Here is a 27,041-nt window from a genome sequence, read left to right on the forward strand (position 1 = left end):
GATAAAGAACATTACAGCATACTAACACATATATATGGAATTTAGAAAGATGGTAACGATAACCCTATATGCACAACAGAAAAAGAGACACAGAAATACAGAACAGACTTTTGAACTCTGTGGGAGAAGGTGAGGGTGGGATGTTTCAAAAGAACAGCATGTATACTATCTATGGTGAAGCAGATCACCAGCCCAGGTGAGATGCATGAGACAAGTGCTCGGGCCTGGTGCACTGGGAAGACAGAGGAATCGGGTTGGAGAGGGAAGGTGGAGGGGATTGGGAGTGGGGAAATACGTGTAATCTATGGCTGATTATATCAATGTATGACAAAACACTGAAATGTTGTGAGTAATTAGGCCTCCAACTAAATAAAAAAAATAAAAAAAACAAGAAAACAACTGAAGTAACGGCAAAAAAAAAAAAAAAAAACTTGCTCAGGCAATGGAAGGAAGAACCTTTCTAAGCCTCCCAGTTGCCTCCAAACCCAAATGCTTTGCTGCCCCTTGGAGTCTGACTTTGTCAGAAATAATGAAATAAAGGGGGCTTCTCCTGTAGCTCATCAGCAAAGAATCTTCCTACAATGCAGGAGATGCAGCAGGAGTTCAGGTTTCAGCTCCAGAAATCCCCCTGGAGAGGAAATAGCAACCCACTCCAGGATTTCTTGCCTGGAAAATGCCATGGACAGAAAAACCATAGCCTTGACTAGACAGACCTTTGATGACAAAGTAATATCTCTGCTTTTTAATATGCTGTATAGGTTGGTCATAATTTTCCTTCCAAGGAGTAAGCATCTTTTAATTTCATAGCTGCAATCACCATGTGCAGTGATTTTCAGTTCAGTTCAGTTCAGTCACTCAGTCATGTCCGACTCTTTGCAACGCCATGAATTGCAGTACGCCAGGCCTCCCTGTCCATCACCAACACCCAGAGTTTACTCAAATTCATGTCCATTGAGTTGGTGATGCCACCCAGCCATCTCATCCTCTGTCATCCCCTTCTCCTTCTGCCCTCAATCCCTCCTAGCATCAGGGTCTTTTCCAATGAGTCTTCTCTTCGCATGAGGTGGCCAAAATATTGGAGTTTCAGCTTCAACATCAGTCCTTCCAATGAACACCCAGGACTGATCTCCTTTAGGATGGACTGGTTGGATCTCCTTGCAGTCTAAGGGACTCTCAAGAGTCTTCTCCAACACCACAGTTCAAAAGCATCAATTTTTCGGCGCTCAGCTGTCTTCACAGTCCAACTCTCACATCCATACATGACCACTGGAAAAACCATAGCCTTGACTAGATGGACCTTTGTTGGCCAAGTCATGTCTCTGCTTTTTAATATGCTATCTAGGTTGGTCATAACTTTCCTTCCAAGGAGTAAGCAGTGATTTTAGAGCCCCCCCAAATAAAATCAGCCACTGTTTCCCCATCTATTTGCCATGAAGTGATGAGACCAGATGCCATGATCTTAGTTTTCTGAATGTTGAGTGTTGGGGCAGTGTGTAATTTCCTCAGTTCTGTCTCATCACAACAAAAAATTGAAGCAATGGACCAGTATTTCAGCCCTTGGACAGATCATGTGACAGCTCTCAGACAGATCAGTGTTACAGCTCTGTGTTACAGCTCAGTTTTATTTAGAAAATAAAGGAAAATACATCCTTGAGGCATGAGGGCATGGTGACCCAAAAGACGTGAAGAGGAGAGAGAGAGAGCGAGCATGTGAGAGAGACCCCCAGCCCTTTGGCTCCTTTTTAATGTTTTTTCTCATCCTCCTAGACCTGCCCTGTGTATACTGGCCTAGCCAGGAGTGCTGTTTGTTCTACCTGAGGTCCTCATTCCGGTCCTTGGACCTTCTTTTGTTCTATTTTCATGGGCTTTTCCCTTCCTTGTCTTTTAGTCACCGCCATTCTGGACTCCTTTTTCCTATTCTAACTACCTAACAAAAGGATACTCCTAATAGGCATTTGAATTTTTTCTGCTAGAATTACATTGAAGATATTTGCATCCATCATCATAAGGAATCCTAACTAACCTGTAGTTTTCTTTTCTGGGTAGCATCTTTGCCAGACTTGGGAACCACAGAATTTCTGACCTCAAAAAAAAAAAAAAAAAAAAAGAATTTTGAAGTGTTCCCTCCTCTCACATTCTGAAAGACCTTGAAAAGGATTAACATTAATTCTTCTACATTTAAGTATTTAAAACTCACCAATGAAACTAGGTGGTCCTGGGCTTTTCTTTGTCAGGAGGCTATTGATTACTGATTCAATTTCTTTAGTCTTTGTATGTCTTTTCTAACTTTCTTCAATGGCATATAATTGGTCATAATAGTCTCTTATGATCCTTTTATTCTGTGGTAATGTTGTACAGGTTTCTCTTTATGATTTTATTTGTTTGAGTCTTATTTTTTTCTTAGTCTAGGTAAAGATATGTCCATTTTTTTTCCTTTTCTAATATAAGCATTGCATGCTGTCTATTTCCCTCTTTGCCTTTACTTAGCAACAGTTGACATTTGCAGCTACACAGATGTACCTAGAAGTGATCATGCTAAGTGAAGTAAGTCAGAAAGAGAAGGACAAATACTGCATGATATCACTTATATGTGGAATTTAAAATATTACACAAATGAACTTATTTACAAAATAGAGTCACAGACATAGAAACCAGACTTGTGGTTGCCAAGGGGGAGAAAGGTAGGAGAGGGATGGATTGGGAGTTTGAGACTAGCAGATGCAAATAATTAAACATAGGATGGATAAACAAGGTCTTACTGTATAGCACAGGGGACTATATGCAATATCCTGTGATAAACCATAATAGAAAAGAATATGAAAAAGAACATATACATATACATAACTGAATCACTTTGCTTCACAGCAGAAAGTAACACAATGCTACGAATTCAACTATGTGTTCGTGGTGGTGTAGTCTCTAAGTCATGTCCAATCCTTTGCAACCCTGTGGACTGCAGTCCGCCAGGCTCCTCTGTCCAATAGATTTTCCAGGCAAGAATATTGGAGTGGTTGCTATTTCTTCTTCCAAGGGATCTTCTCAATCCAGGTATTGAACCCACGTCTCCTGCACTGCAGGTGGTTTCTTTACTGCTGAACCATCAGGGAAGCCATTTCTAGCCATTTACTTTTAGCCTATGAGTGTCCTCAAATCTAAGATTTTATTTTTTCTATCAGAACTCTGAGGATATGTTCTATTTTCTCTCCTGTCAGTTTCTGCTCTAAAATTTACTGACAGCTTTGTGGAGTCCCTTGTATATAACAAGCTGCTATCTATGGTTGCTTTCACTCTCATGGTCATTGATTTTTGACAACTTAATTATTGTGTGTCTCAGAATGGATTACTTTGATTTTTTTTAAATCTGAGATTCTTTATACATCCAGGATTTTTATGTTCACTTCTTTCCCAGATTTGGAAGATTTTCTGACATTGTTACCTTGAATAAGCTTTTTAGTCCTTTCTCCTTCTCTCTTCTCCTTCTAGACTCATATTGGTCCATCTCATGGTGTTCCATAAATCTCTTAAGTATTCTGTTCTTTTTCCTATTCTTTCTTTCAATCCCCTGATTGACTGACTAATCTCCAATGATATATATTTTAGATCACCGATCACTTCTCCTGATTCAGTCTGCTGTGAACCCTCTAATGATGTCTTAGGTTCAATTATTATATTCTTTAATTATCTGACTTCTGTTTGGTTCCTTTAAATTGTCTTTTGTTGAAATTTCTGCATTTCTTTACTGTTCTCCTGAACTCAGTAATGATCTTTGTGGCTGTTATTCTGAATTATATTTTTGTTCCATCATGTATCTTCTGCTTCTTCATTTTTCTTGACACTCTGCATTGGTGTTTGCACATTACACCAACAGTCAGTTCTCCCAACCTACAGTAACTAGTCTCATGTAGATGAAGAACCTCACCAATCAGTTTAGTCAAAGACTCTGAAGGTCTCAAACTTGCATCCTAGTGCAGCCTACTTTTCTGTTCTAGCTGTCACCAGGTTTCTTCAAGAGTCCTGTCAATGTTCCAAGACAGGCAAGATAAAGTGAGTTCCTCATTCAAGTCCCCCGAAAAGCTGTTATCCTTTGGAATGCCAGATGTACTGGCTTATAATTTGGAGAAACATCATGACCTTTTTGCACATTTTCTTCCATTTTGTACGTGCACTATGCACAAAAGAGGGAGAGTCTGAGAACTGACTCATCAAATTACACCTTTTATTTCGAACATGCACAGGAGAGGGCTCTACACTGGTAATCACTAACCATCTTGTTATATTTTGTAGTGATTACATAATAATACTCAATATTAGACAATTATTAGCATATGTGATGGCCAATACAAGTGTTACAGAATATGGAGAATAGCAAATACATTTCTGCAGTGAAACAGCACAATGAGATGAGAGGTCAGAGAAGGAATTCTCAGGAAAACTGAAGGGAAAGAGGTAAGTGATGCCCTGAAGATAAACAGTTGAAGCCAGATGATCTAGAATTCCTCACACAGGAATGAAGCAGAGCTCGTAAGAAGGCGGCACAGAAACTAACCCACTGGCAGCTGGGGTGGTGTCAATGTCCTTTGGGTCAACCACAGATTTCAAGGCAAATTTTTGTAAAATTGTGGTCAGGAATAAAAACAGCTCCATGCAGGCCAGGCCCTCTCCCACACAAATCCGTTTCTCTGGAAACACAAACACATAGAGTACATATACTCCTTGAACATTGTGTTTCTGGCTGTCAGAAAGAGACTATGCAGTAACCATTTGATGAATGTTTCAGTGAATGGAAGGAAGGCAGAATGGCTGGATAGACAGATGGACAAAGGGTAGACATACATGCTATCCACTTACATCCTATCTTAGCGAGTATCCTTCTTTCAACAAACATTTACTGAGTATCAGTACTATACCACATACTTCATCAAGTATTCTCATACTATAGCTGCAATTTGATATTTTCAAGTTCAATCTTTCTCTAGGAACACACATATATTCATTCTATTTTCTGTTCCTATTTTCTGTTCTGATGGTCCAATGTATTTCTTTCCATTCTCCACAGCCTCTGTTCTCTGCTCTAAGTATATTTACTCTTCATCAACCTTGAAGTTTCAAAGATTTATAACACAGAGTTTCTTTTTTCTAAGATGCACTTTACTTACAGTTTCAGAATGTAGCTCAAACTTTATTTCTGAATCTGAAAGAACTGGGTCACCTCTCCAAGCTCCAGTAATCTAGCCCAACAATGATGATGTATTAAGGGGAAGGAAAGTGTGTGGACATTGTGATTACTGCCCCGCATCATGGAGAAAAAAGTATTTTTACCATTCCTAGCGCAGGATGTCAGTTCCAGCTGATGCCCAAAATGTATCCTGCTCTCTGAAGTGATGAAGAAAATAAACTTGTGTTACCTGCTGAGAAAGCCATGGAGTATTCACTCTTCTTAAAGTTGCCACTCTCATCCAGGAATTGGTCAGGGTCAAATACCTCTGGGTTGGGGAATTCTTTGTCATCAGGCAGCACAGAAGTCAGTGATGTTAATACATCTGTGCCCTGGAAAGAACAGATGAAGATAAACTGAACTACACAGAAGTCCTGGAACTGGACAAATGTTGCAAACCATTTAGTCCAATTTTATGACTTATGGATGAGGAATCCTAGGCCCAAAGAAGGGCTGTGGCATTTTGAGCAAGACAGTGGCAGACAGAGCAAGGAATAAACAAAAATTAAAGATGAGTGGCAGTGATGTTGCTAAAGTAAACCTCAAGAGCATTTGGAATAGTGAGTACATGGGCCCTAGGGTGAATCCATTTTGCTTATCACCACATTTGGACACGGGTGTCCATCCCCAACAGCTGCTTCATCACTTCAATTTCCACTCTTCTCATATGTGGACAATGGTTTGAAATGGAAATCACTATTGGAACTTGAGGTGTTTGGAGTTATCCATAGTACTTTGTAAACAGATATCTGATCTAGTTAAAAATAACTCTTCTGTGAAAGTAATAGGTACTAGAGCAACTATTAGTGCTTATCATTTTCATGCAGATTGTCTTATTTGAACGTATAGGGCAGATTTCATTACACATTAGTCTCAGTTTAGAAACAGAAACAATGATAAAATTAGAAAAATATTTCTACAACAATTCAGCATATGATCACCCAAGGAAGTTGCATCAATAAATGCTAAAACTGTAGAGTGAATGGTTGAGAAGTTAGATTTACAAAGACCTGAAGTACTACACCATAGACTTTTATTCAGTTCAATTCAGTCACTCAGTCGCGTCCGACTCTTTGCGACCCCATGAACTGCAACACACCAGGCCTCCATGTCCATCACCAACTCCCGGAGTTCACCAAAACCCATGTCCATTGAGTCAGTGATATCATCCAACCATCTCATCCTCTGTCATCCCCTTCTCCTCCTGCGCTCAATCTTTCCCAGCATCAGGGTCTTTTCAAATGAGTTAGCTCTTTGCATCAGGTGGCCAAAGTATTGAAGTTTCAGCTTCAACATCAGTTTTACCAATGAACACACAGGACTGATCTCCTTTAGGATGGACTGGTTGGATCTCCTTGCAGTCCAAGGGACTCTCAAGAGTCTTCGCCTACACCACAATTCAAAAGCATCAATTCTTCGGCACTCAGTTTTCTTTATAGTCCAACTCTCACAGCCATATATGACCACTGGAAAAACCATAGCCTTGACTAGACGGACTTTTGTTGACAAAGTGATGTCTCTGCTTTTCAATATGCTGTCTAGGTTGGTCATAAATTTCCTTCCAAAGAGTAAGCGTCTTTTAATTTCATGGCTGCAATCACCATCTGCAGTGATTTTGGAGCCACCCAAAACAAAGTCAGCCACTGTTTCCACTGTTTCCCCATTTATTTGCGATGAAGTGATGGGGCCAGATGCCACGATCTTAGTTTTCTAAATGTTGAGCTTTAAGGCAACCTTTTCACTCTCTTCTTTCACTTTCATCAAGAGACTCTTTAGTTCTTCTTCACTTTCTGCCATAAAGGTGGTGTCATCTGCATACCTGAAGTTATTGATATTTCTCTTGATTCCGGCTTGTGCTTCCTCCAGCCTAGCGTTTCTCATGATGTACTCTGCACATAAGTTAAATAATCTGGGTGACAATATACAGCCTTGATGTACTCCTTTTCCTATTTGGAGCCAGTCTGTTGTTCCATGCCCAGTTCTAACTTGCTTCCTGACCTGCATACAAGTTTCTCAAGAGGCAGGTCAGATGGTCTGGTATTCCCATCTCTTTCAAAATTTTCCACAGTTTATTGTGATCCACACAGTCAAAGGCTTTGGCATAGTCAATAAAGCAGAAATAGATGTTTTCCTGGAATGCTCTTGCTTTTTCAATGATGCACTGGATGTTGGCAATTTGATCTCTGGTTCCTCTGCCTTTTCTAAAACCAGCTTGAACATCTGGAAGTTCATGGTTTATGCATTGCTGAATCCTGGCTTGGAGAATTTTGAGCATTGCTTTACTAGCGTGTGAGATGAGTGCAATTGTGTGGTAGTTTGAGCATTCTTTGGCATTGCCTTTCTTTGGGATTGGAATGAAAACTGACCTTTTCCAGTCCTGTGGCCACTGTGGAATTTTCCAAATTTGCTGGTATTTTGAGTGCAGCACTTTCACAGCATCATCTCTCAGGATTTGAAATAGCTCAACTGGAATTCCATCACCTCCACTAGCTTTGTTCATAGTGATGCTTTCTAAGGCCCACTTGGCTTCACATTCCAGAATGTCTGGCTCTAGGTGAGTGATCACACTATCATGATTATCTGGGTTGTGAAGATCTATTAATTAAATATAAAAACAAATGAAACTCTCCCAAGGAGAAATCTGGTAGATACTACTTTATTATGTGAAGAACGCCACATACCAATAATAGGGTGACATTATGTATCCCTAACTCCCAAATGAATTTCAGTGGAAGACACAAATGCATCTATGTAGCTGTCTAAGCAAATAGTAACTGAAATCTAATGTCTAGAAAATAATCACCTGCTGCAAAACTACTAAATTGAATTCTTCACAAACATAAATGTTGAAAGAAATACAAAGCAAAGAGAATTGATAACAGGAAACTAAAAAGAAAAAGTAACCAAATTATATGCTTGTCCTTAGGCTACACACTAAATTGCAAAGAAAAAAAAGTTATAAAGTATATTTTAGGTAAATCATTTTTGAATTGAATCTTTAAATACAGGCTATACATTAGATAATATGATTGCATTCATGGTAACTCTTGAGTGTAAATATTATTGTTCTGTTTATAAAAATTATTGTTAATGAGACATACACACTAAAGTAGTGAGGTGTTAATGGGTAGATGGATAGATAGATAAACTGATATTAATGGAAGAAATTTTTACATACTGAGGTATGGGGAAGTCATTCTGGCTTATACTTCATTTAACCTGAATTTTATTTGAAGGAAAACAGCTTCTTTGTGGCCTATCAAACATACATTGTCCATCTGTTTAATCATTTTTTAAAAGGGTTGACTGACCAGAAATAAAGAATATTAAAAATACAGATTAAATGTTCTTGGGACATCAAAGCTGAAAAGACTCCCTTCCCAGGCATCAAGGCCATACTGACTTTGTAAACATGCTGATCTTTGGGGAAAAAAACGAAAACTTGAAGGAATGTTTTCCTGACTTGCTTGATGTACTTTGTTCTGACAAGATATAAAACTGTGCTGAAAATCATGCTTCTCCACAGCAGCTCTTCAGAGTGATCTGAGAGGCTGTCTCACAGGCTTACACCTAAATTTGGCTCAAATAAAACTCTCTTCTATTCCTAATATGGCTCATGATTTCACTGAGTTAGACATGATTGTGATCCATGTGGTCAGTTTGGTTAGTTTTTGGTGATTGTGGTTTCCATTCTATCTGCCCTTTGAGGGATGAGGATAAGAAGCTTGTGGAAGTTTCCTGATGCAAGGGATACCAGAGACTCCAGGACAATCACGCAAGTCTGGCTTAGTCTCTTGTGGGGTCACTGCTCCTTTATCCTGGTGTGCACAAGGTTTTGTCATGCCCTCAAAGAGTCTGTTTCCCTGGGGGTTCTGTCCTTTTGCCAGATCCCCAGGTTGGGAAATCTGTTGTGGGCCCTAGAACTTTTGCAACAGTGTGAGAACTTCTTTGTTATAACTGTTCTGCACTCTGTGTGTTGTCTGCTCTCTGGCTCTATGGTGGGCCAATGGCAATCTCCTCCAAGAAGACTTATGCCACATGCTGCACCTCCCAGGTATGGTGCAGTCAGAGTCCTTGTCCCCACAGCAGGTCACTGTTGGCCCATGCCTCCACAGGAGACACTCAAACACTCAAAGGCATATCTGGCTCAGTCTCCTGTAGGGGGTCACTGCTCCTTGCCCTCAGCCCTGGTGTACACAAGGTTTTGTTTGTGCCCTCTGAGCATCTCTGGTGGGTCTGAGATTTGATTTTAAACACAGTTGCACCCCTCCTACAATCTTGTTAAGGCTTCTTCTTTGCGCTTGGATGCAGGGTATCTTTTTTTGGTGGGATCCAACATTCTCTTGTTGATGGTTTTTTATGGGACTGAAAAAGGTCAGTTTTCATTCCAATCCCAAAGAAGGGTAATGCCAAAGAATGTTCAAACTATGGCACAATTGCACTCATTTCACATGCTAGCAAAGTAATGCTCAAAATTCAACAAGCCAGGCTTCAACAGAACATGAACCAAGAACTTCCAGATGTTCAAGCTGGATTTAGAAAAGGCAGAAGAACCAGAGATCAAATTGCTAACATCTGTTGGATCATAGAGAAAGCAAGAGAATTACAGAAAAATATCTATTTCTGCTTCATTGACTATCCTAAAAGCCTTTGACTGTGTGGATCACAATAAACTGTGGAAAATATTTAAAGAGATGGGACTACCAGACCACCTTACCTGCCTCCTTAGAAATCCGTATGCAGGTCAAGAAGCAACAGTTAAAACCGGACATAGACCAATGGACTGGTTCCAAATTGGGAAAAGAATATGTCAAGGCCGTATACTGTCACCCTGCTTATTTAACTTGTTTGCAAAGTACATCATGTGAAATGCCTGGCTAGACAGAAGCCCAAGCTGGAGTCAAGATCACCAGGAGAAATATCAATAACCTCAAATATTCAGATGACACCACACTTATGGCAGAAAGCGAAGAGGAACTAAAGAGCTTATTGATGAAAGTAAAAGAGGAGAGTGAAAAAGTTGGCTTAAAACCCAACATTCAGAAAACTAAGATGATGGCATCCAGTTCCATCACTTCATGGCAAATAGATGGGGGAACAATGGAAACAGTGGCAGACTTTATTTTTGGGGGCTCCAAAAATCACTGCAGATGGTAACTGCAGCCATGAAATGAAAAGACAGTTGCTCCTTGGAAGAAAAGTTATGACCAACCTAGATAGCATATTAAAAAGCACAGACATGACTTGGCCAACAAAGGTCTGTCTAGTTAAAGCTATGGTTTTTCCAGTAGTCATGTATGGATGTGAAAGTTGGACTATGAAGAAAGTTGAGTGCCAAAGAATTGATGCTTTTGAGCTGTGGTGTTGGAGGAGACTCTTGAGAGTCCCTTGATTGCAAGGAGATTCAACCAATCCATCCTAAAGGAAATCAGTCCTGATCATTCATTGGAAGGACTGATGTTGAAGCTGAAACTCCAATACTTTGGCCACCTGATGTGAAGAACTGAGTCATTTGAAAAGACCCTGATGCTGGGAAAGATTGAAGGCAGGAGGAGAAGGGGATGACAGAGGATGAGATAGTTGGATGGCATAATCAACTCAAAGGACATCAATCAGAGTAAACTCCAGGAGTTGGTGACATACAGGAAGACCTGGCGTGCTGCAGTCTATGAGGTTGCAAAGAGTTGGACACGACTGAGCAACTGAACTGAACTGAATGCTGTTTTAGGATTGAGGCAATGATATGACAATAAGCAGGCAGTTTTAAATAGAGTAGAAGGGATAGTTAGCATGCAAAAAAGCATATTTTGTAAACATGTCCCTAGACTAGCAATAATTTTTATGATACATTTATAATCTCCAGGGCCCCAGTGACATGTCTATTATTATATAATAAACACAATTAAGACAGATTAAACTCACTGAATGTGTTCCCTTGTTAAGTAAAAAGTCATTTCCATCAGTAACATTGGCTTCACACATGCTTTTGACTTCTCAATTCAAAATTACTCCAAAGTCATTAAGAAAAGCAGTGTTCTAGTAAAACAATATTATTAGTGTTTCCATTTCTTGGATTTGATTTGGAGATACAGAGGTTATGTGTACACAGCCTATCATTAGTACAAAAAAAAATTAAAGAAAACCTAAATAAACAAATAACTTTCCTTGTCACATGTCTAGACACTCAATATTGTGAGGATGGCATTGCTAGAGTAATGTCACACAAAAGACAGGAAGTTCTAGGAATCAATCCCTCTGCTGAACAACTACTGGCTGTGCACAAAGGATCTGCGCAATTATTTTTGCGCCCTGGAGATTAAACTCTTGCAGCATTCAGGGGTAGGCTTAGATAAGTGTGTCTGGTACATAAATCATACCAATGTTTTTAAGTCAGTCTCCCAGGCAATACAAATAAAAGCAAAAATAAACAAATAGGACCTTACTCATTTTTGCACAGCAAAGGAAACCATAAGTAAAATGAAAAGACAACATACAGAAATGGAGAAAAACATTTGCAAATTATTTGATCAACCAGTGCTTAACTTCCAAAATATACAAAGAACTCATCCAACTCAACAACACACACACACAAAATCCAATTGAAAAATTGGCAGACGACCTAACCAGACATTTCTCCACAGAAGACATACAGATGGTCAAACCAACAATCTAAATTCTGTACCCTTCAAAATTTCCTTAAAAGGTGAAGGAGAAATGAAGACTTTCTGAGCAAACAAAATTGACGGAATTTGTTGCCAGTTGAACTGCCTTGTAAAGAATGTTTTAAAAATCTTTAGAGAGAAAGAAAATCACATAGGTCAGAAACACATTGACATAAAGAAATGATTATAAAGAAGGAATGAGTGACAGTAAAATAAAAAGTTTTACTTTACTTTATTGCTCTAACAGATAAAAATTTACAGAAAATAATAACAGTGCATTTGATTATGTAATGGTTATGAACATATATATAAATATACATACGCTTATAAATAAGTGGAATGAACCACAACAATGATACGAAGGATGGAAAGGAAGAAGTATAGTTATTTTTTATAAGAGACATTAACTGTAAAGTGTAATGTGTTATTTGCAAGTGCATCAGAGTATTAGAATATGACAGAGCATTAGAAAACTGACAGAACTTTAGGAAATAGAAACAAAATGAATAAAATAATTAAAATAAATTTAACTAAGGAGGTGAAAGATCTGTACACTGAAACTACAAAACATTGATGAAAGAAAACGAAGAGGACCAATTAATGAAAGATAAGAATAAGAAGAATTAATATTGTTAAAATGCCTATAATACCAAAAGCAACCTACAGATTCACTGGAATCTGTATGAAAATAGAACTTTTCACAGAAACAGAAAAAAATTTAAATTCATATGTAAGGATTTCCCTGGTGGTCCAGTAGTTAAGAAACTTCCTGCCAATGCAGTCGACATGGGTTCAGTCTCTGGTCCAGGAAGATCCCACATGCCGTGAGGCAACTAAGCCCATGTGCCACAACTACTGAGCCCAGGCACCTTAGAGCCTATGCTCTGCAACAAAAGAAGCCACCACAGTGAGAAGTCCATGCACCATAGCTACAGAATAGCTCCCACTTACTGCAACTAAAGAAAGCCTGTGCAGGAATGAAGACCCAGTGCAGTCAAAAGTCAATAATTAAAAAAAAATTTAAATTCATATGGACTGGACCCACTCCAGTATTCTTGCCTGGAGAATCCAATGGACAGAGGAGCCTGGTGGGCTACAGTCCATAGAGTCACAAAGAGCTGGACACAACAAAAGAGATTGAGAATGCACGCGAACACACATTAAATACATAAAAAATTTTCAAGCTTTCAGTTCAGTTCAGTCACTCAGTCATGTCCAATTCTTTGCGACCCCTTGGACTACAGCACAACAGGCTTCCCTGTCCATCACCAACTCGCAGAGCTTGCTCAAACTCATATTCATCGAGTCGGTGATGCATCCAACCATCTCATCATCTGTCATCCCCTTCTCCTTCTGCCTTCAATCTTTCCCAGTATTAGGGTCTCTTTTCAAATGACCCTGTTCTTCGCATCAGGTGGCCAAAGTATTAGAGTTTCACCTTCAGCATCAGTCCTTCCAATGAAACTTCAGGACTGATTTCCTTTAGGATGGACTGGTTGGAGCTCCTTGCAGTCCTAGGGGCTATCAAAAATCTCCAACACCACAGTTCAATATCAAAGTATCAATTCTTAGGCGCTCAGCATTCCTCATAGTCCAACTCTCACATCCATACATGACTACTGGAAAAACCATAGCTTTGACTAGATGGACCTTTGTTGGCCAAGTCATGTCTCTGCTTTTTAATATGCTCTCTAGGTTGGTCATAGCATTTCCTCCCAAGGAGCAAGTGTCTTTTCATTTCACGGCTGCAGTCACCATCTGCAGTGATTTTGGAGCCCCCCACAATAAAGTCTGTCACTCTTTCCATTGTTTCCCCATCTATTTGCCATGAAGTGATGAAACCGATGTCATGATCTCAGTTTTCTGAATGTTGAGTTTTTTTTTTTTTTTTTTTTTTTTATGGATTCATCTGTTTAATACAGGGATATGACATTTGTCAGTACTAGGCACCATAAAATGTAAACACAATCACTGTCATAAACCTGGATACACCTTCAAGGACTGAGTGGCTTGTTTAGTTACCCTGTTTGTGTCTAGTGCGGAGGAAGGTCTCTTGCTAGCACTATGTATACATAGGAAAAGATCCCAATTCCAAGGAAGGCAGGTAAAATCTGACTTCTTCAAACACGTGTTCAACTAAGTTGTGTCGTAACATCCAGGTTTATCTTCCTTTCACTAACCACGTTCCCTGTTAAGCACATCATAACAACAGCACAGTGAGGTGAATGTGACATAAAAGAGTCTGGGTACACTAGAAAACAGTGCTCGGTGATACATGGACATTCTATTTATATGATTAAACATTTGATCATACAGTACCTTCCTACAGGATTACTGGCTAATCTGGGGGTGGGGCTCATACTGTTAGAGGTATTACTAACATGATAACTACTTCCCTTATATGCAAACATGAGAGCTATAATTTCATCGAGAGGGAAACTGATTATGCACGTTGACTGAGCAGCTTCCCAGAGACTGTGTCTGCGAAATCCTGGGAACTGTGAGCAAAGCTGCCCTCGACAGGGACGGTTTCTCAACCTGCTTTTCACCACAGCACATTCAATCAGCACAGACCAACACGGTCAATCAGGTCTTCATATGAACAAAGGGGGGAAAAGAAAAAACAGGTATGTACATGAACGGACAGGGGAGGCAGGTATGTCTGAGCGGGAATGCTGGTGGGGGCTCACTTCCACAGCTGTGTGCTGAGTGTCTGCCCCGACGAGCTCCCGGACCACCCCGCGGCCCCCGCCGAGGTGCTGGGCGGCGGCCCGAAGCCCGCTGCCGACGCCACGCCACCCAGGCTCAGGCCAGCCATCTGCTGGTTCACCTGCGGGAGGTTCCATGGGCTCTGCGGAGCTGGCTGCAGGCCAAATTTCCCCTGGGCTGTGCCCATGTGCGGGACCATCCCTGGGGGCCCGACCACGCCCTGCGCGAGCGGCATCACAGCAGTCTGCGCGCTGCCCATGAATCCGTTGGGCACCGGCACGCCCACCATCATGCCCGCGCTCGGCCCCAGCGAGCTGCCCACCAGGCCGGGCGCCGCGGGCACAGGCACGCCCATGGACGGGAAGCCTGGAAACGCAGCCGATGCTTGTGAGGTAAACGGTAGATTCGTGGGTCCCATAAACACACCAGGAGCACTCTGCTGCTGGATGGCCCCGGCGCCATACAGAGACAAGATGGAGTCTTTGGAGAGCTGCTTCTTGGCCACCTCTTCTGACTTTGCAGCTTGCTCAGTGAACAGATCCAGATCCCCAGATGTCACTGCAGACAGAGTGGCAGCTGCTGGTGCAGAGGACGTCCCCTGAGCTGGGGGCATGACAGTTGCAGGTAAGGGGTTAGAGATCATCGGTCCAAAGATGTCCAGGTCATCGTTCAGGGCTGGCCCCGCGACTGCGCTCCCATTGGTCACTGGCGCCTCGGCAGGCCCATCGAGTCCCAGAAGGTCAACGGTGGGCTCTGCAGCTTTCTGAGGGCTGGCACTCTTTTTAGGTTCCAACTGCTGATCTTCTTTCTTCTGCAGCTTTTCAGTTGTAAGTGGTTTTGTAGGCTTTTCTGGCTCCTTTTCTTTCTTTTTCTCTTCCTTTTTTTTCCCCCTTTTCTTTATTTGTAATAGCTATAGCATTTTTTATCGTAGTATTTCTTCTTTTCATATTTATCTCTGATGAAAAATTCCACTGCTTGATCTGTCTGTGGTCTTCGAAAGTTCTCTGGAAGATTGGCTTCATATAGTAGTCTTGCTTTAGTATTTCCCATATCTTGCATGCACTGGATCTGTTCTGGCATCCATTGGTCTAGGTTGACTGACTTGACCCTGGATATATGAACCCCAAGATTCCTATGGATGCCAGCACATCTGATGCAAATAAACACACCAATATTCCAGGAAGCCCATCGAGGACCTTTGGCCTCACAGTCGGCGCAGTACTTGTTGTCCTCCTCCCTCAGCAGCTTGGACAGGATGAGCTGGTGCTGCTCGTTCAGCTTCTGCGCCTTCTCCCGGCACGAGCGCGTCGCCATCGCGGCGGGGTGGACGCGGGCGGCAGCCGGGCGGGACGGGCGCGGGTCCGCGCAGCTGGACGCGCCGGGGGCCGCCGGGGCCGCTCGAACTCGGCCGGGAAGCGGCGGCCGAGACGGCTGGAGCAGGAGGAGGGGCGGCGGCGGCGGCGGCGGCGGCGGCGGAGGCGGCCTGAATGTTGAGTTTTAAGCCAGCTTTTTTATTCTCCTCTTTGACTTTCATCAAGAGGTTCTTCAGTTCTTCTTCACTTTCTCCCATAAGGGTGGTGTCATCTGTGTATCTGAGGTTATTGATATTTCTCCCAGAAATCTAGATTCCAGTTTGTACTTCACCCAGTCTGGCATTTCGCATGATATACTCTGCATATACTCTGCGTATTCCAAGCTTTCAGTTCAGTTCAGTTCAGTCACTCAGTTGTGTTCGACTCTTTGCGACCCCGTGAATCACAGTATGCCATGCCTCCCTGTCCATCATCAACTCCCGATTACTCAAACTCATGTCTATCGAGTCGGTGATGCCATCCAGCCATCTCATCCTCTGTCGTCCCCATCTCCTCCTGCCCCCAATCCCTCCTAGCATCAGGGTCTTTTCCAATGAGTCAACTCTTCGCATGAGGTGGCCAAAATATTGGAGTTTCAGCTTCAACATCAGTCCTTCCAATGAACACCCAGGACTGATCTCCTTTAGGATGGACTGGTTGGATCTCCTTGCAATCAAGGGACTCTCAAGAGTCTTCTCCAACACCACAGTTCAAAAGCATCAATTTTTCGGTTCTCAGCTTTCTTCACAATGCAACTCTCACATCCATACATGACCACTGGAAAAACCATAGCCTTGACTAGATGGACCTTTGTTGGCCAAGTCATGTCTCTGCTTTTTAATATGCTATCTAGGTTAGCCATAACTTTCCTTCCAAGGAGTAAGTGTCTTTTAATTTCATGGCTGCAATCACTGTCTGCAATGATTTTAGAGCCCCCCAAAACAAAGTCTGATACTGCTTCCACTGTTTCCCCATCTATTTCCCATGAAGTGATGGGACCAGATGCCATGATCTTAGTTTTCTGAATGATGAGCTTTAAGGCAACTTTTTCACTCTCCTCTTTCACTTTCATCAAGAGGCTTTAAAGTTCCTCTTCACTTTCTGCCATTCCAAGCTTTATTGAGGTTTAACTGACAGGTAAAAAATTACTTAATTGAAATAGAAGAACTCTCCAGACCAATTGGGATTCCCTGTTGGCTCATCTGGTAAAGAATTTGCCTGCAATGCAGGAGACCCCAGTTCAATTCCTGGGTTGGGAAGATCCACTGGAGAAGGGATAGGCTACCCACTCCAGTATTCTTGGGCTTCCCTGGTGGCTCAGCTGGTAAAGAATCTGTCTGAACTAAGGAAGACCTGGGTTTGATCCTTGGGTTGGGAAGATCCCCCAGAGAAGGGAACAGCTCCCCACTCCAGTGTTGTGGCCTGAAGAATTTCATGGACATACAATCCATTGGGTTGCAGAGTCGGACATGACTGAGTGACTTTCACTTCATTTCACTTCCAGACCAATTAGGCAAGAAAAATAGATAAAAGACATTCAATTTAGATAGGAAGAAGTAATACTATGACTATTTGCAAATAATTTAGTATACATATAGAACCGACACAAAAAATTACTAGAGATAATAAATGAATTCAACACAATTCCAGAGTATAAGATCAATGCAAAAATCAATGTTCCATTCTTTATTTCTTCTCTGCCCTTGTGATTTGATGACTATCTTTAGCATTATGCTTGTATTCCTTTCACTTTTTTTGTGTATTTTTACCTATTGTAGAATTTTGGTGTGGTTACCATGAGTTCTATATACAGAGATTTTTGATGTGCAGTTACCATGAGGTGTGTGTGTGTGTGTGTGTGTGTGTGTGTGTGTGTATGGGCTTCCCAAGTGGCTCAATGGTTAAGAATATGCCTGCCAATGCGGGAGACATGGATTTGATCCCTGGGTGAGGAAGATCCCCTGGAGGAGGAAATGGCAACCTGCTCCAGGATCCTTGCCTGGAAAATTCCATGGGCAGAGGAGCCTGGCAGACTACAGTCCATGGGGTTGCAAAGAATTGAACACAACTTAATGACTAAGTGTGTGTGCATGTGAACACACACACACACATCAAATGACACAATCAAAGATGTAAAAAAAAAAACTTACGGGATGGAAAAAAATATTTGTATTTCACGTATTTTATATATATAATATATGGGTTTAATGCCCAAACTATATAAACAACTTTTACGTTCAACAACAAAAACAAGCTCCCCAATTTAAAAAGGACAAAGGGACTTGAATGACATTTCTCCAAAGAAAATATAAAAATGGTGGACATACTATACTAAAATCACATAAAAATATGTTCAACATTATTGGTCATTAAAGAAATGGAAATCAAAGCCATGACAAGATACCACTTCACATTAACTAGGCTAGCTTTAATAATCACAAAAATTAGAAAATATAGCCTCCAACTAATAAAAACAAATGGAAAAAAAAAGAAAATACACATTGGCAACTATGTGGGTAAATAGAACCTGTGTACATTGCTCATGGGAACATGACTGCTGTAGTCTCTGTGGAAAAGTTTGGCAGTTCCTCAAAACCGAGACATAAAATTACCACATATCCCATCAATTCTACTCATAGAAATATACCCCACAAAAATGAAAAAATGTCCATCAAAAAACTTGTACACAAATGTTTACAGTGAAACTATTCATAAGATTCAAAGATAGAAACAACACAGATGTCTACCAATAGATGAATGTATAAAAAATTACAATAAGTGAAAACATGGAATATTATTCAACTGTAAAAGAAAGTAACAAAGCACGGGTGCATGCAACTTAGATGAACCTCCTAAACACTATACTAGATCAAAGAGTTAGAAACAAAAGGGGCAATGCTATGAGAACTTTCATATGATAAATACATAATAGGCAAATTCATAGAGATATAAAGCAGATAACAGGTTAACACATGATGTGTTAGTGATCATTTAATGGGAGGGTATATTTCTGCAGAGTGATGGAAAAGTTTTGAAATTAGAGAGATCAAGTAATCACGCAATAGTGTGAATGCACTAAATGCCATAAACTGTACACTTCGAATCACCAGTCCAGGTTTGATGCATGAGACAGGGTGCTCAGGGCTAGTGCACTGGGATGACCCAGAGGGATGGGATGAGGAAGGAGGTGGGAAGTGGGTTCAGGATGGGGAATACATGTATACCCATGGAGGATTCGAGTCAATGTATGGCAAAACCAATACAATATTGTAAAGTAAAATAAATAAATTTTAAAAAAAGCAAAAAAGAAAAAGATAGTGAAGGATCAATCTCTTAAAGATCAATCTCCGACCTTCAGCATAACATTTTAACTAGGGAAATTGTTTCTATTACATATTTCCATAGAATCATAAACATCTATTCTCACAGCACCCCACATATATTTATGAAATAGTTTCACTGTCTTTAGATTCTGACATCCATGATGGCAGGGAGTGTATCTGTCAGACTCACCTTTGTATCTTTAGTTCCTAGCACAGTACTTGTTGAATACATAAACAGATGAACAAATTTCACAAATTTCACAATGTAGGCATCAAGGATTTATTAAAGCAGGATTTTTAAAGAAAATAAATAACTATATGTAAAATCAATTATAAATCATTATATATTTATATAAATATTACAGTGGGTTGCCTCCAAAAAGATATGTCTAAGTCCTAACCCTCCAGTACGAGTGAATGTGACCTTATTTGGAAATAGGGTATTTGCAGATGTACTTAAATTAAGGATGTCAAGGTGAGATCATATTAGATGTAGAATGGGCCCTAACTTCAAGAACAGTTTCCCTTATGAGAGAAAGGAGAAGGAAATTTGAGACACAGACACAAAAGGGAGAAGGCTATATGAAAATGGAGGCAGAAATTGGAGTTAAGCTGCCACTAACCAAGGAATGTCTGGAGTCACCATAGGCTGGATGAAGTAAGGGATTATTCACTCCTGAAACATTCAGAGGAAGCCTGACCCTGCAAACACATTGATTTTGGTCTGGCCTCTAGAAATGTAAAAAGATAAATTTCTGTTGTTTAAAAAAAAGTAAATAAATAAAATAAAACGGATAAGTGTATGGTATGTGACTTTCACCTTATTTTTTTAAATGACATTACTCCACAAACTGATCTACAGATTTCCTGAGATCCCTACCAAAATCACTACTGTCTTCCTGGCAAAAATTGATGAGTTTACCCTATAATTAATCTGAAAATACAGAGCACTGAGAATGGCCAAAATACTCTTAAAAATTAAGTTAGAGGACTCACACCTCTCAATTTCAAAACTAACTATAATACAAAGCTAGTAACTAAGATGAACAGATAATGTGTTATGGTATAAGGTTTACATATAGGCTATTGGGAAAGATTTGAGGTTACACAAATAAACCCTTCCACTGACTGAATAAAATGATTTTTGACAAGGGTGCTATAATGGTTCATATGGGGAAAACAGTCTTTTCAACTAATGGTGCAGGGTTCAGAGCCTCAGATACCAACCTTGAACTCCATGTCTATGACAATTCGTTTTACTTTACACTCAATTAAGGCTTCTTTCTTTCATTCACCTACTCTGTCCCATCACACACCTTTGCACCTCTACATACACTATTCACCCATCTGAAATTCCTTTTCTTTTCCTTCATGCAAACATATTGAATTTATTTTCAGCTACCTGATATGCAGAAGTCCGGCTAGATTAAGTCATTCTTTTCCATTCCCTCATACTGTGTGCGCAGCGATCATGCTCATCTTCATATTATACTACTATATTTGTATTTTATACCTTGTTTGAAATTGTTTATTTTTCATCTGAGATGTCATTCTGACTGTTCTTAGGTAGACTGCTGCTGCTGCTAAGTCACTTCAGTCGTGTCTGACTCTGTGCGACCCCACAGACGGCAGCCCACCAGGCTCCCCGGTCCCTGGGATTCTCCAGGCAAGAATACTGGAGTGGATTGCCATTTCCTTCTCCAATGCATGAAAGTGAAAAGTGAAAGTGAAGTCGTTCAGTCATGTCCAACTCTTAGCGACCCCATGGATTGCAGCCCACCAGGCTCCTCCGTCCATGGGATTTTCCAGGCAAGAATACTGGAGTGGGGTGCCATTGCCTTCTCCAGACTACTAGTACTCAAAAAGCAAGATCAATTTTTCCACTTATTTAAAAGTTAAATATTGTGTCTTTCATAATGCTAAGTGCACACAGTATATGCACACAATAAGTACTTAAAATGCTTGTTGACATTACTTACTTGACCACTGAAGCATTCCTAGTAAATTCAAAACTATTCAATGAATCACAAAATGCATAAGCAAAGAACTGAGGTGTCATTAATATTTTACCTGCTCCATTTTGATCAGAAAACAATCAATAAAGTCTTGAGGATTGTTGATGTCCAGGGATGCTTGGTGTTTCCTTGGTTGCTCCAAAAAATAATTTTGTGAATGAGCTGCATTTTTAAGTACTCTGTTATGACTCCCTGGGAAATAATCAAGGAGAGCAGGGAAAGTATTGCAGATCTAGAAGAGAAAGTAGTAGTTTCTTAAATAAAAAACACTTAGTGAAGGTTTACTTAATATGCCAAGCCCTGGTGAGCAAATGTGGTATAAATACTAATATAATATGGTCTCTGTATTGAGAGAAATTTTCACTTCACAAATATATAATTTTCTTTGTTGACAGATGTATTTGAGGGAGAAAATTATGACCATGGATCACTATGATAATTCTTTCCTATATCTGTGGCTCAGATGATAAAGAGTCTGCTTGCAATGCAGGAGACCTGGGTTTGATCTCTGGGTCGGGAAGACCCCCTGGAGTAGGGCATGGCAATCCACTCCAGTATTCTTGCCTGGAGAATCCTGTGGACAGAGGAGCAACCCTATGGGCTGCTGTCCATAGGGTTGCACAGAGTCGGACACAACTGAAACGACTTAACATGCATGCTTGCATACAACAAAGGAGAATAGTTAGGGACATTAAAATATTTTTTGTTGAATGAACAGCTGAAAGAATCATATGTAGAATCAGCAGAGGTGAAGCTAATGTTGGGACCAGTGTGAGGAAAGCAGGAGAGACTCCATTTTGAAGCCTGTCATCCATCTTAAAAACGATATGAACTGGGCCTGAACCCTGCCCAAGAGTGAGGAAACCGTTGCTAGTGAAAACTAGGTCTCCTGGAGACTTCCCTCCCTACAGATGACAAACGGGGGTTGTAGTTGAAGTCAGGCTGCCCCTGTTAGATTAACCGTGGAGACATCCCCCCTTGATGTATAATCATTGTCCCCCCCACCCCCACCCCTTAACCCTAATTGTTTGTTCTCCTAACACCTACTTGTTGTAAAACTCAATCAGGTACAACAAAGAAGTTGCTAACATGTAACCAGTCACATAATGGGGGGTATAAAACTGGACCTCTAAGAAACATCAGGGTCCTTGTGGGGAACGGATTCTGCTTGGATCCGCTGGCATAATAAACTATACTCCAGTGTCTTGAGTGTCCTCCTAGGTGTGTTTTCCAACTCCAGATTCCACAACATTTCTGGTGCATTGGCTGGGGAGCCCTCAGAGAGACAGGCCACTTGAGCCTCCACCTCCAGCTTGCTAGGAAGAGAGTCTCCAGGAGGGGAAGGCACCTCCACTCTTATTTTAGCAACTCGTCAATTTTTTGAATGAAATCTAAAATGAAACAGTTTCATTATCACTTATCTTCAGCCAAAAACCATAGCAAATGGCCATGAAACAATGTAGGATTTGCCTTATTTCAAGCAGCAACAGTCCTGAATTTTGCCACCTCACCTTTTTTTTTTAAATTAATTTTTATTGAAGTATAATTGCTTTATAATGCTGTGTTAGTTTCTGGTGTACAGCAAAGCAAATCAGTTATACATAAACATATATCCACTTTATTATTTTTGATTTCACTTTATAATGACGTAAAGATTTTTGTTCATGACAAATGTATTACTCTATTCTAGTTCAGACAATGACAGACGAAAGAAAAGCAATGGAAAGATCAAAATTGAAATTTGAAGTATGATGCAGGGAACCTAAAGCAGGTGCTCTGTGACAACCTAGAGGAGTGGGATGGGAAGAGGAGTGGAAGGGAGTTTCAGGTGGGAGGGCACATATATATAACTATGGCTGATTCATGTCGATGTATGGCAAAATCCATTACAATTTTGTAAAGTAATTATCCTCCAATTAAAAATAAAATAAAATTTTAAAAAATCCACAGGGAGTGTTTGTTGTAATATGTTCTATTTTAATACCTTGTCTCCATGAAGATATTTTATTTAAAAGTAAGGATTAATTTCCTTATTCTTTGCAAGCCAAGGAGGAACATAAAACATACTTATATTGCTTAGGGATTTGCTGATGTCCTTAACATCTAACTGTAGGATGTTTCCAAGAATCGGGAGAGGAGTGGGGCCCAGCGGGAGCTTCCCTTTCCCAGAGCTCTGTTTCCAGATGAGAGGAGAAGCAGACAGGAGAGACAGAGCACCAGGGCCACAGCCAGATCCATTGACGCCTTCTCCTATAAAGTCAGCTTGAGCTAGCAGTCCAAGCTTTTATAACACTTCCTGTTAATCTACTTACTCTTTCATTTGGGCTTCCCAGGTGGCTCAGTGGTAAAGAACCTGCCTGCCAATGCAGGAGACATAAGAGCCCAGGTTCCATCCCTTGGTTGGGAAGACCCCCTGGAGGAGGGCATGGCTGCCCACTCCAGTATTCTTTCCTGGAGAACACTGTGGACAGAGGGACCTGGCAGGCTACAGTCCATCGCGTTGCTAAGAGTCCAACAAGACTAAAATGTGTTAGCACTCTTTCATTTGCAAAATGACCAATCGCCTAATTTCAATTCAGTTGCTTAGTCATGTCCAACTCTTTGTGACCCCATGGACTGCAACACATCAGTCCTCCCTGTCCATCACCAATTCCTGGAGTTTACTCAAACTCATATCCATTGGGGCTGTGATGCCATCCAACCAACTCATCCTCTGTCATCCCCTTCTCCTCCCTCCTTCAATCTTTTCCAGCAACAGGGTCTTTGCAAATGAGTCAGTTCTTTGCATCAGGTGGCCAAAGTATTGGAGTTTCAGCTTCAGCGTCAGTCCTTCCAATGAATGCTCAGGACTGATCTCCTTTAGGAAGGACTGGTTGGATCTCCTTGCAGTCCTAGGGACTCTCAAGAGTCTTCTCCAACATCACAGTTCAAAGCGTCAATTCTTCAGTGCTCAGTTTTCTTTCTAGTCCAACTCTCACATCCATACATGACTACTAGAAAAACCATAGCTTTGACTAGATGGACCTTTGTTGATAAAGTAATGCCTCTGCTTTTTAATAAGCTGTCTAAGTTGGTCATAAAAGAGCAAGGGTTATTTAATTTCATGGCTGCAGTTACTACGTGCAGTGATTTTGGGGCCCCCAAAATAAAGTCAGCCACTGTTTCCACTGTTTCCCCCTCTATTTGCCATGAAGTGATGGGACTGAATCCATAATCTTAGTTATCTGAATGTTGAATTTTAAGCCAACTTTTTCACTCTCCTTTTTAACCTTCATCAAGAGGCTTTTTAGTTCTTCACTTTCTGCCATAATGGTGGTGTCATCATATCTGAGGTTATTAATATTTCTCCAGGAAATCTTGATTCCAGCTTGTGCTTCATCCATTCCAGCATTTCTCATGATGTACTCTGCAAATAAGTTAAATAAGCAGGGTGACAGTATACAGCCTCGATGTACTCCTTTCCCTATTTGGAACCAGTCTGCTGTTCCATGTCCAGTTCTAACTGTTTTTTCTTGACCTGCATACAATCAGCTTGATCAATCAGGTAGAAGAACTTTAATCTCTCTTCTGAGTGGACTTTGGCCCACTGATAAAGATAAAAACTAACAGCTGTTTGGTCTTGCTTTTCTTTCTCCCAATGCCTCACCCTGGACACATCTTGGCTGTGTTCCAGGTAGTGGCAATTTTTTTTTTTTTTTTAAAGAAAACCCCAGAGGTAGTTACAGCATACAGCCAGGAGTGAGAATTACTGATGTAACTTATTTGATCAAAAAAACTGCCTGATATTCTGGCTTTTCACACTGATGATCAGTTAGGAAATTAAACTTTGAAAGAGATGAGTGTATTTTAAATCTTGTATGTAAAAAATTTATCCTATAAAGATTTATCAAGTACCAGAATACATTGTCCTGGAAATGGAAGAAAGCCTTTTAAATAATTCAATGCACTGTACTAACATTACAGTCACCAAAACAAACTTGCAAATATAACACATATGAATGACCAAGCAAGTAGTGACTTCTTTCAAAGTCACTGCAGTGTTCAAAAAACAAAAAATTTCCCATTAAATGGAAGCCCAAGGATAACAGGGTCATAGGAATTCAAAGAATGAAAATCAGATAAAGGTTGTCCCCTTCCATCACTAAAGAGGAGAAACTAGCTCAGGGACCTGAGAAAGAGCCCATTTCAGAGAATTTAAGAGGGAGGACTTCCTCCCAGTCACCTCCAGGTACAGTTGCCTCTGTTGCTTTTGTTTCCAATCATTTTCAGAAATAATGGAATGATGTATACATAGCAAGGAAAGGAGATTCTAAACAGAACAATAGGTGTGGATTCAGTGAAGGATGAGAAGCAGGGACTTCACTAAACTGACCCACAGCACAGCATTAAGACCTGAACAGGAGATGCCATTCAATGATCATGAGATTGTATATAGCAGGGAATTATATACATTACTAGATCAATAATGACCATGCTTGAATGAGGCATGTTCTCTAAGGAAATTATCATGTTGATGTTTGTTCTAAATTGGCTAATGCAGTTACTACTAAGCTCTTTTCATAAGGAAAAATTAAGATTTGTTGAGACTCCAGCTACAAAATATCTTATCCCTCACATGTTTGCAGGAATACTGACAATTAGAAAATTTTCATACCCATCATATCCCTTCAGATTCTCTTGATTAACTTTGCCTAACATGAAATCATTCCTATTCTAAGGATGAAGAAGCTGGGTCTTAGAAATTTAATACTTGGGCCAAGGACGTGGTGTCTGCAGCCAGTAGAGCTGAGGCTGAATTCCTCTGAGGCCTGTATGCTTCCCTCTAAGTAAACCCTGATGTTGGGAAAGATTGAAGGCAGGAGGAGAAGGGGGCGACAGAGGATGAGATGGTTGGATGTCATCATGCTATCGTTGGCTCAATGACATGAGTTTGAGTAAACTCCTGAAGATAATGAAGGACAGGGAAGACTGGCGTGCTGCAGTCCATGGGGTCACAAACAGTCAGACACAACTTAGCAACTGAACAACAACAAAGCAAGCATTCAGTTTAAGCAAGGTCACCAACATGTACTGAGTGTGTACTGTATTTCAGTACTCTGTGATTCGCCCTAATCAGGGATGTTTAAAATAAACACTGAGTTAATAATTACAGCATCAGTTGATTAAAATAAGAATCAGAAATGTTGGTTTTGCAACCTTTGGGACTTGAATAAGCCCAGGTTGCAGTGAATTTTTTACCCAGGACGAAGAGTTGTGATTTGCTACCTGAGTTATATAGTGTACACTCTGAGAGAGCCAAAGTACTTTATTTTGGATCAAAAAAAAAAAAAGCTTAGTTGCTGTCTTTATAGTAATCATTTTATTACTCTGCCCTGCTCCTCCCTCCATCTGGGAAGGTGTCTGTTGGACCTTTATCTTTCTGTAGAATTAAAGAATCATAGATATTTCAGAGACAGACGGGTCTCAGAAAACCACTAGTCTCATTCCTACTTTATTTTTAGGAATTTCAGACTTAGTGACATGGATTGGCACCAACAAATCAGTACAAGACCCTATCTTAGTGTCTAGGTTTCCCAACACTGAGTTCAAGAATTTGTCCCACCAAAGAGATTTCCTATGGGTGTCCAGGAAATTCCTTCCCTTGTAGTTCAGTCAGTAAAGAATCTGCCTGCAGTGCAGGAGACCTGGGTTTGATTCCTGGGTTGAGAAGATCCCCTGAGAAGGAAATGGCAACCCACTCCAGTATTCTTGCCTGGAGAATTCCA

General features: G+C 40.6%; 2 protein-coding genes across 2 annotated transcripts; both read right to left on the reverse strand.

Annotated features, from left to right (window-relative positions):
• Window positions 1-4,497: 4,497 nt before the first annotated feature.
• LOC122446774 (cytochrome P450 2C42-like) lies at window positions 4,498-14,237 on the reverse strand. The gene is made up of 3 exons (XM_043477275.1): window positions 14,205-14,237; window positions 5,406-5,547; window positions 4,498-4,679 (listed from the first exon to the last, which is right to left on the reverse strand). Exons 1-3 carry the CDS (start codon window positions 14,235-14,237, stop codon window positions 4,498-4,500), a joined length of 357 nt encoding a protein of 118 aa, XP_043333210.1.
• LOC122446424 (stromal membrane-associated protein 1-like) lies at window positions 13,759-16,063 on the reverse strand. Its single transcript, XM_043476641.1, is given in 3 exon segments — window positions 13,759-15,475; window positions 15,477-15,509; window positions 15,511-16,063. Coding segments are annotated over 3 exon segments (1,335 nt in total). The 5' UTR covers window positions 15,901-16,063; the 3' UTR covers window positions 13,759-14,563.
• Window positions 16,064-27,041: the final 10,978 nt, after the last annotated feature.

This window comes from Cervus canadensis, chromosome 8 (assembly GCF_019320065.1).
Source record: "Cervus canadensis isolate Bull #8, Minnesota chromosome 8, ASM1932006v1, whole genome shotgun sequence".
Classification (NCBI taxonomy): domain Eukaryota; kingdom Metazoa; phylum Chordata; class Mammalia; order Artiodactyla; family Cervidae; genus Cervus; species Cervus canadensis.

Excerpts from the sequence above, each read along its gene's own strand:
- LOC122446774 (XM_043477275.1), bottom strand. The coding sequence starts at position 14,237 with ATGAGCCCCACCCCCAGATTAGCCAGTAATCCT. Across the intron at positions 5,548-14,204 it reads CCAGATTAGCCAGTAATCCT|GGCACAGATGTATTAACATC; the intron begins GTAGGAAGGTAC and ends TGTTCTTTCCAG. Across the intron at positions 4,680-5,405 it reads CTCCATGGCTTTCTCAGCAG|AGAAACGGATTTGTGTGGGA; the intron begins GTAACACAAGTT and ends TTGTGTTTCCAG.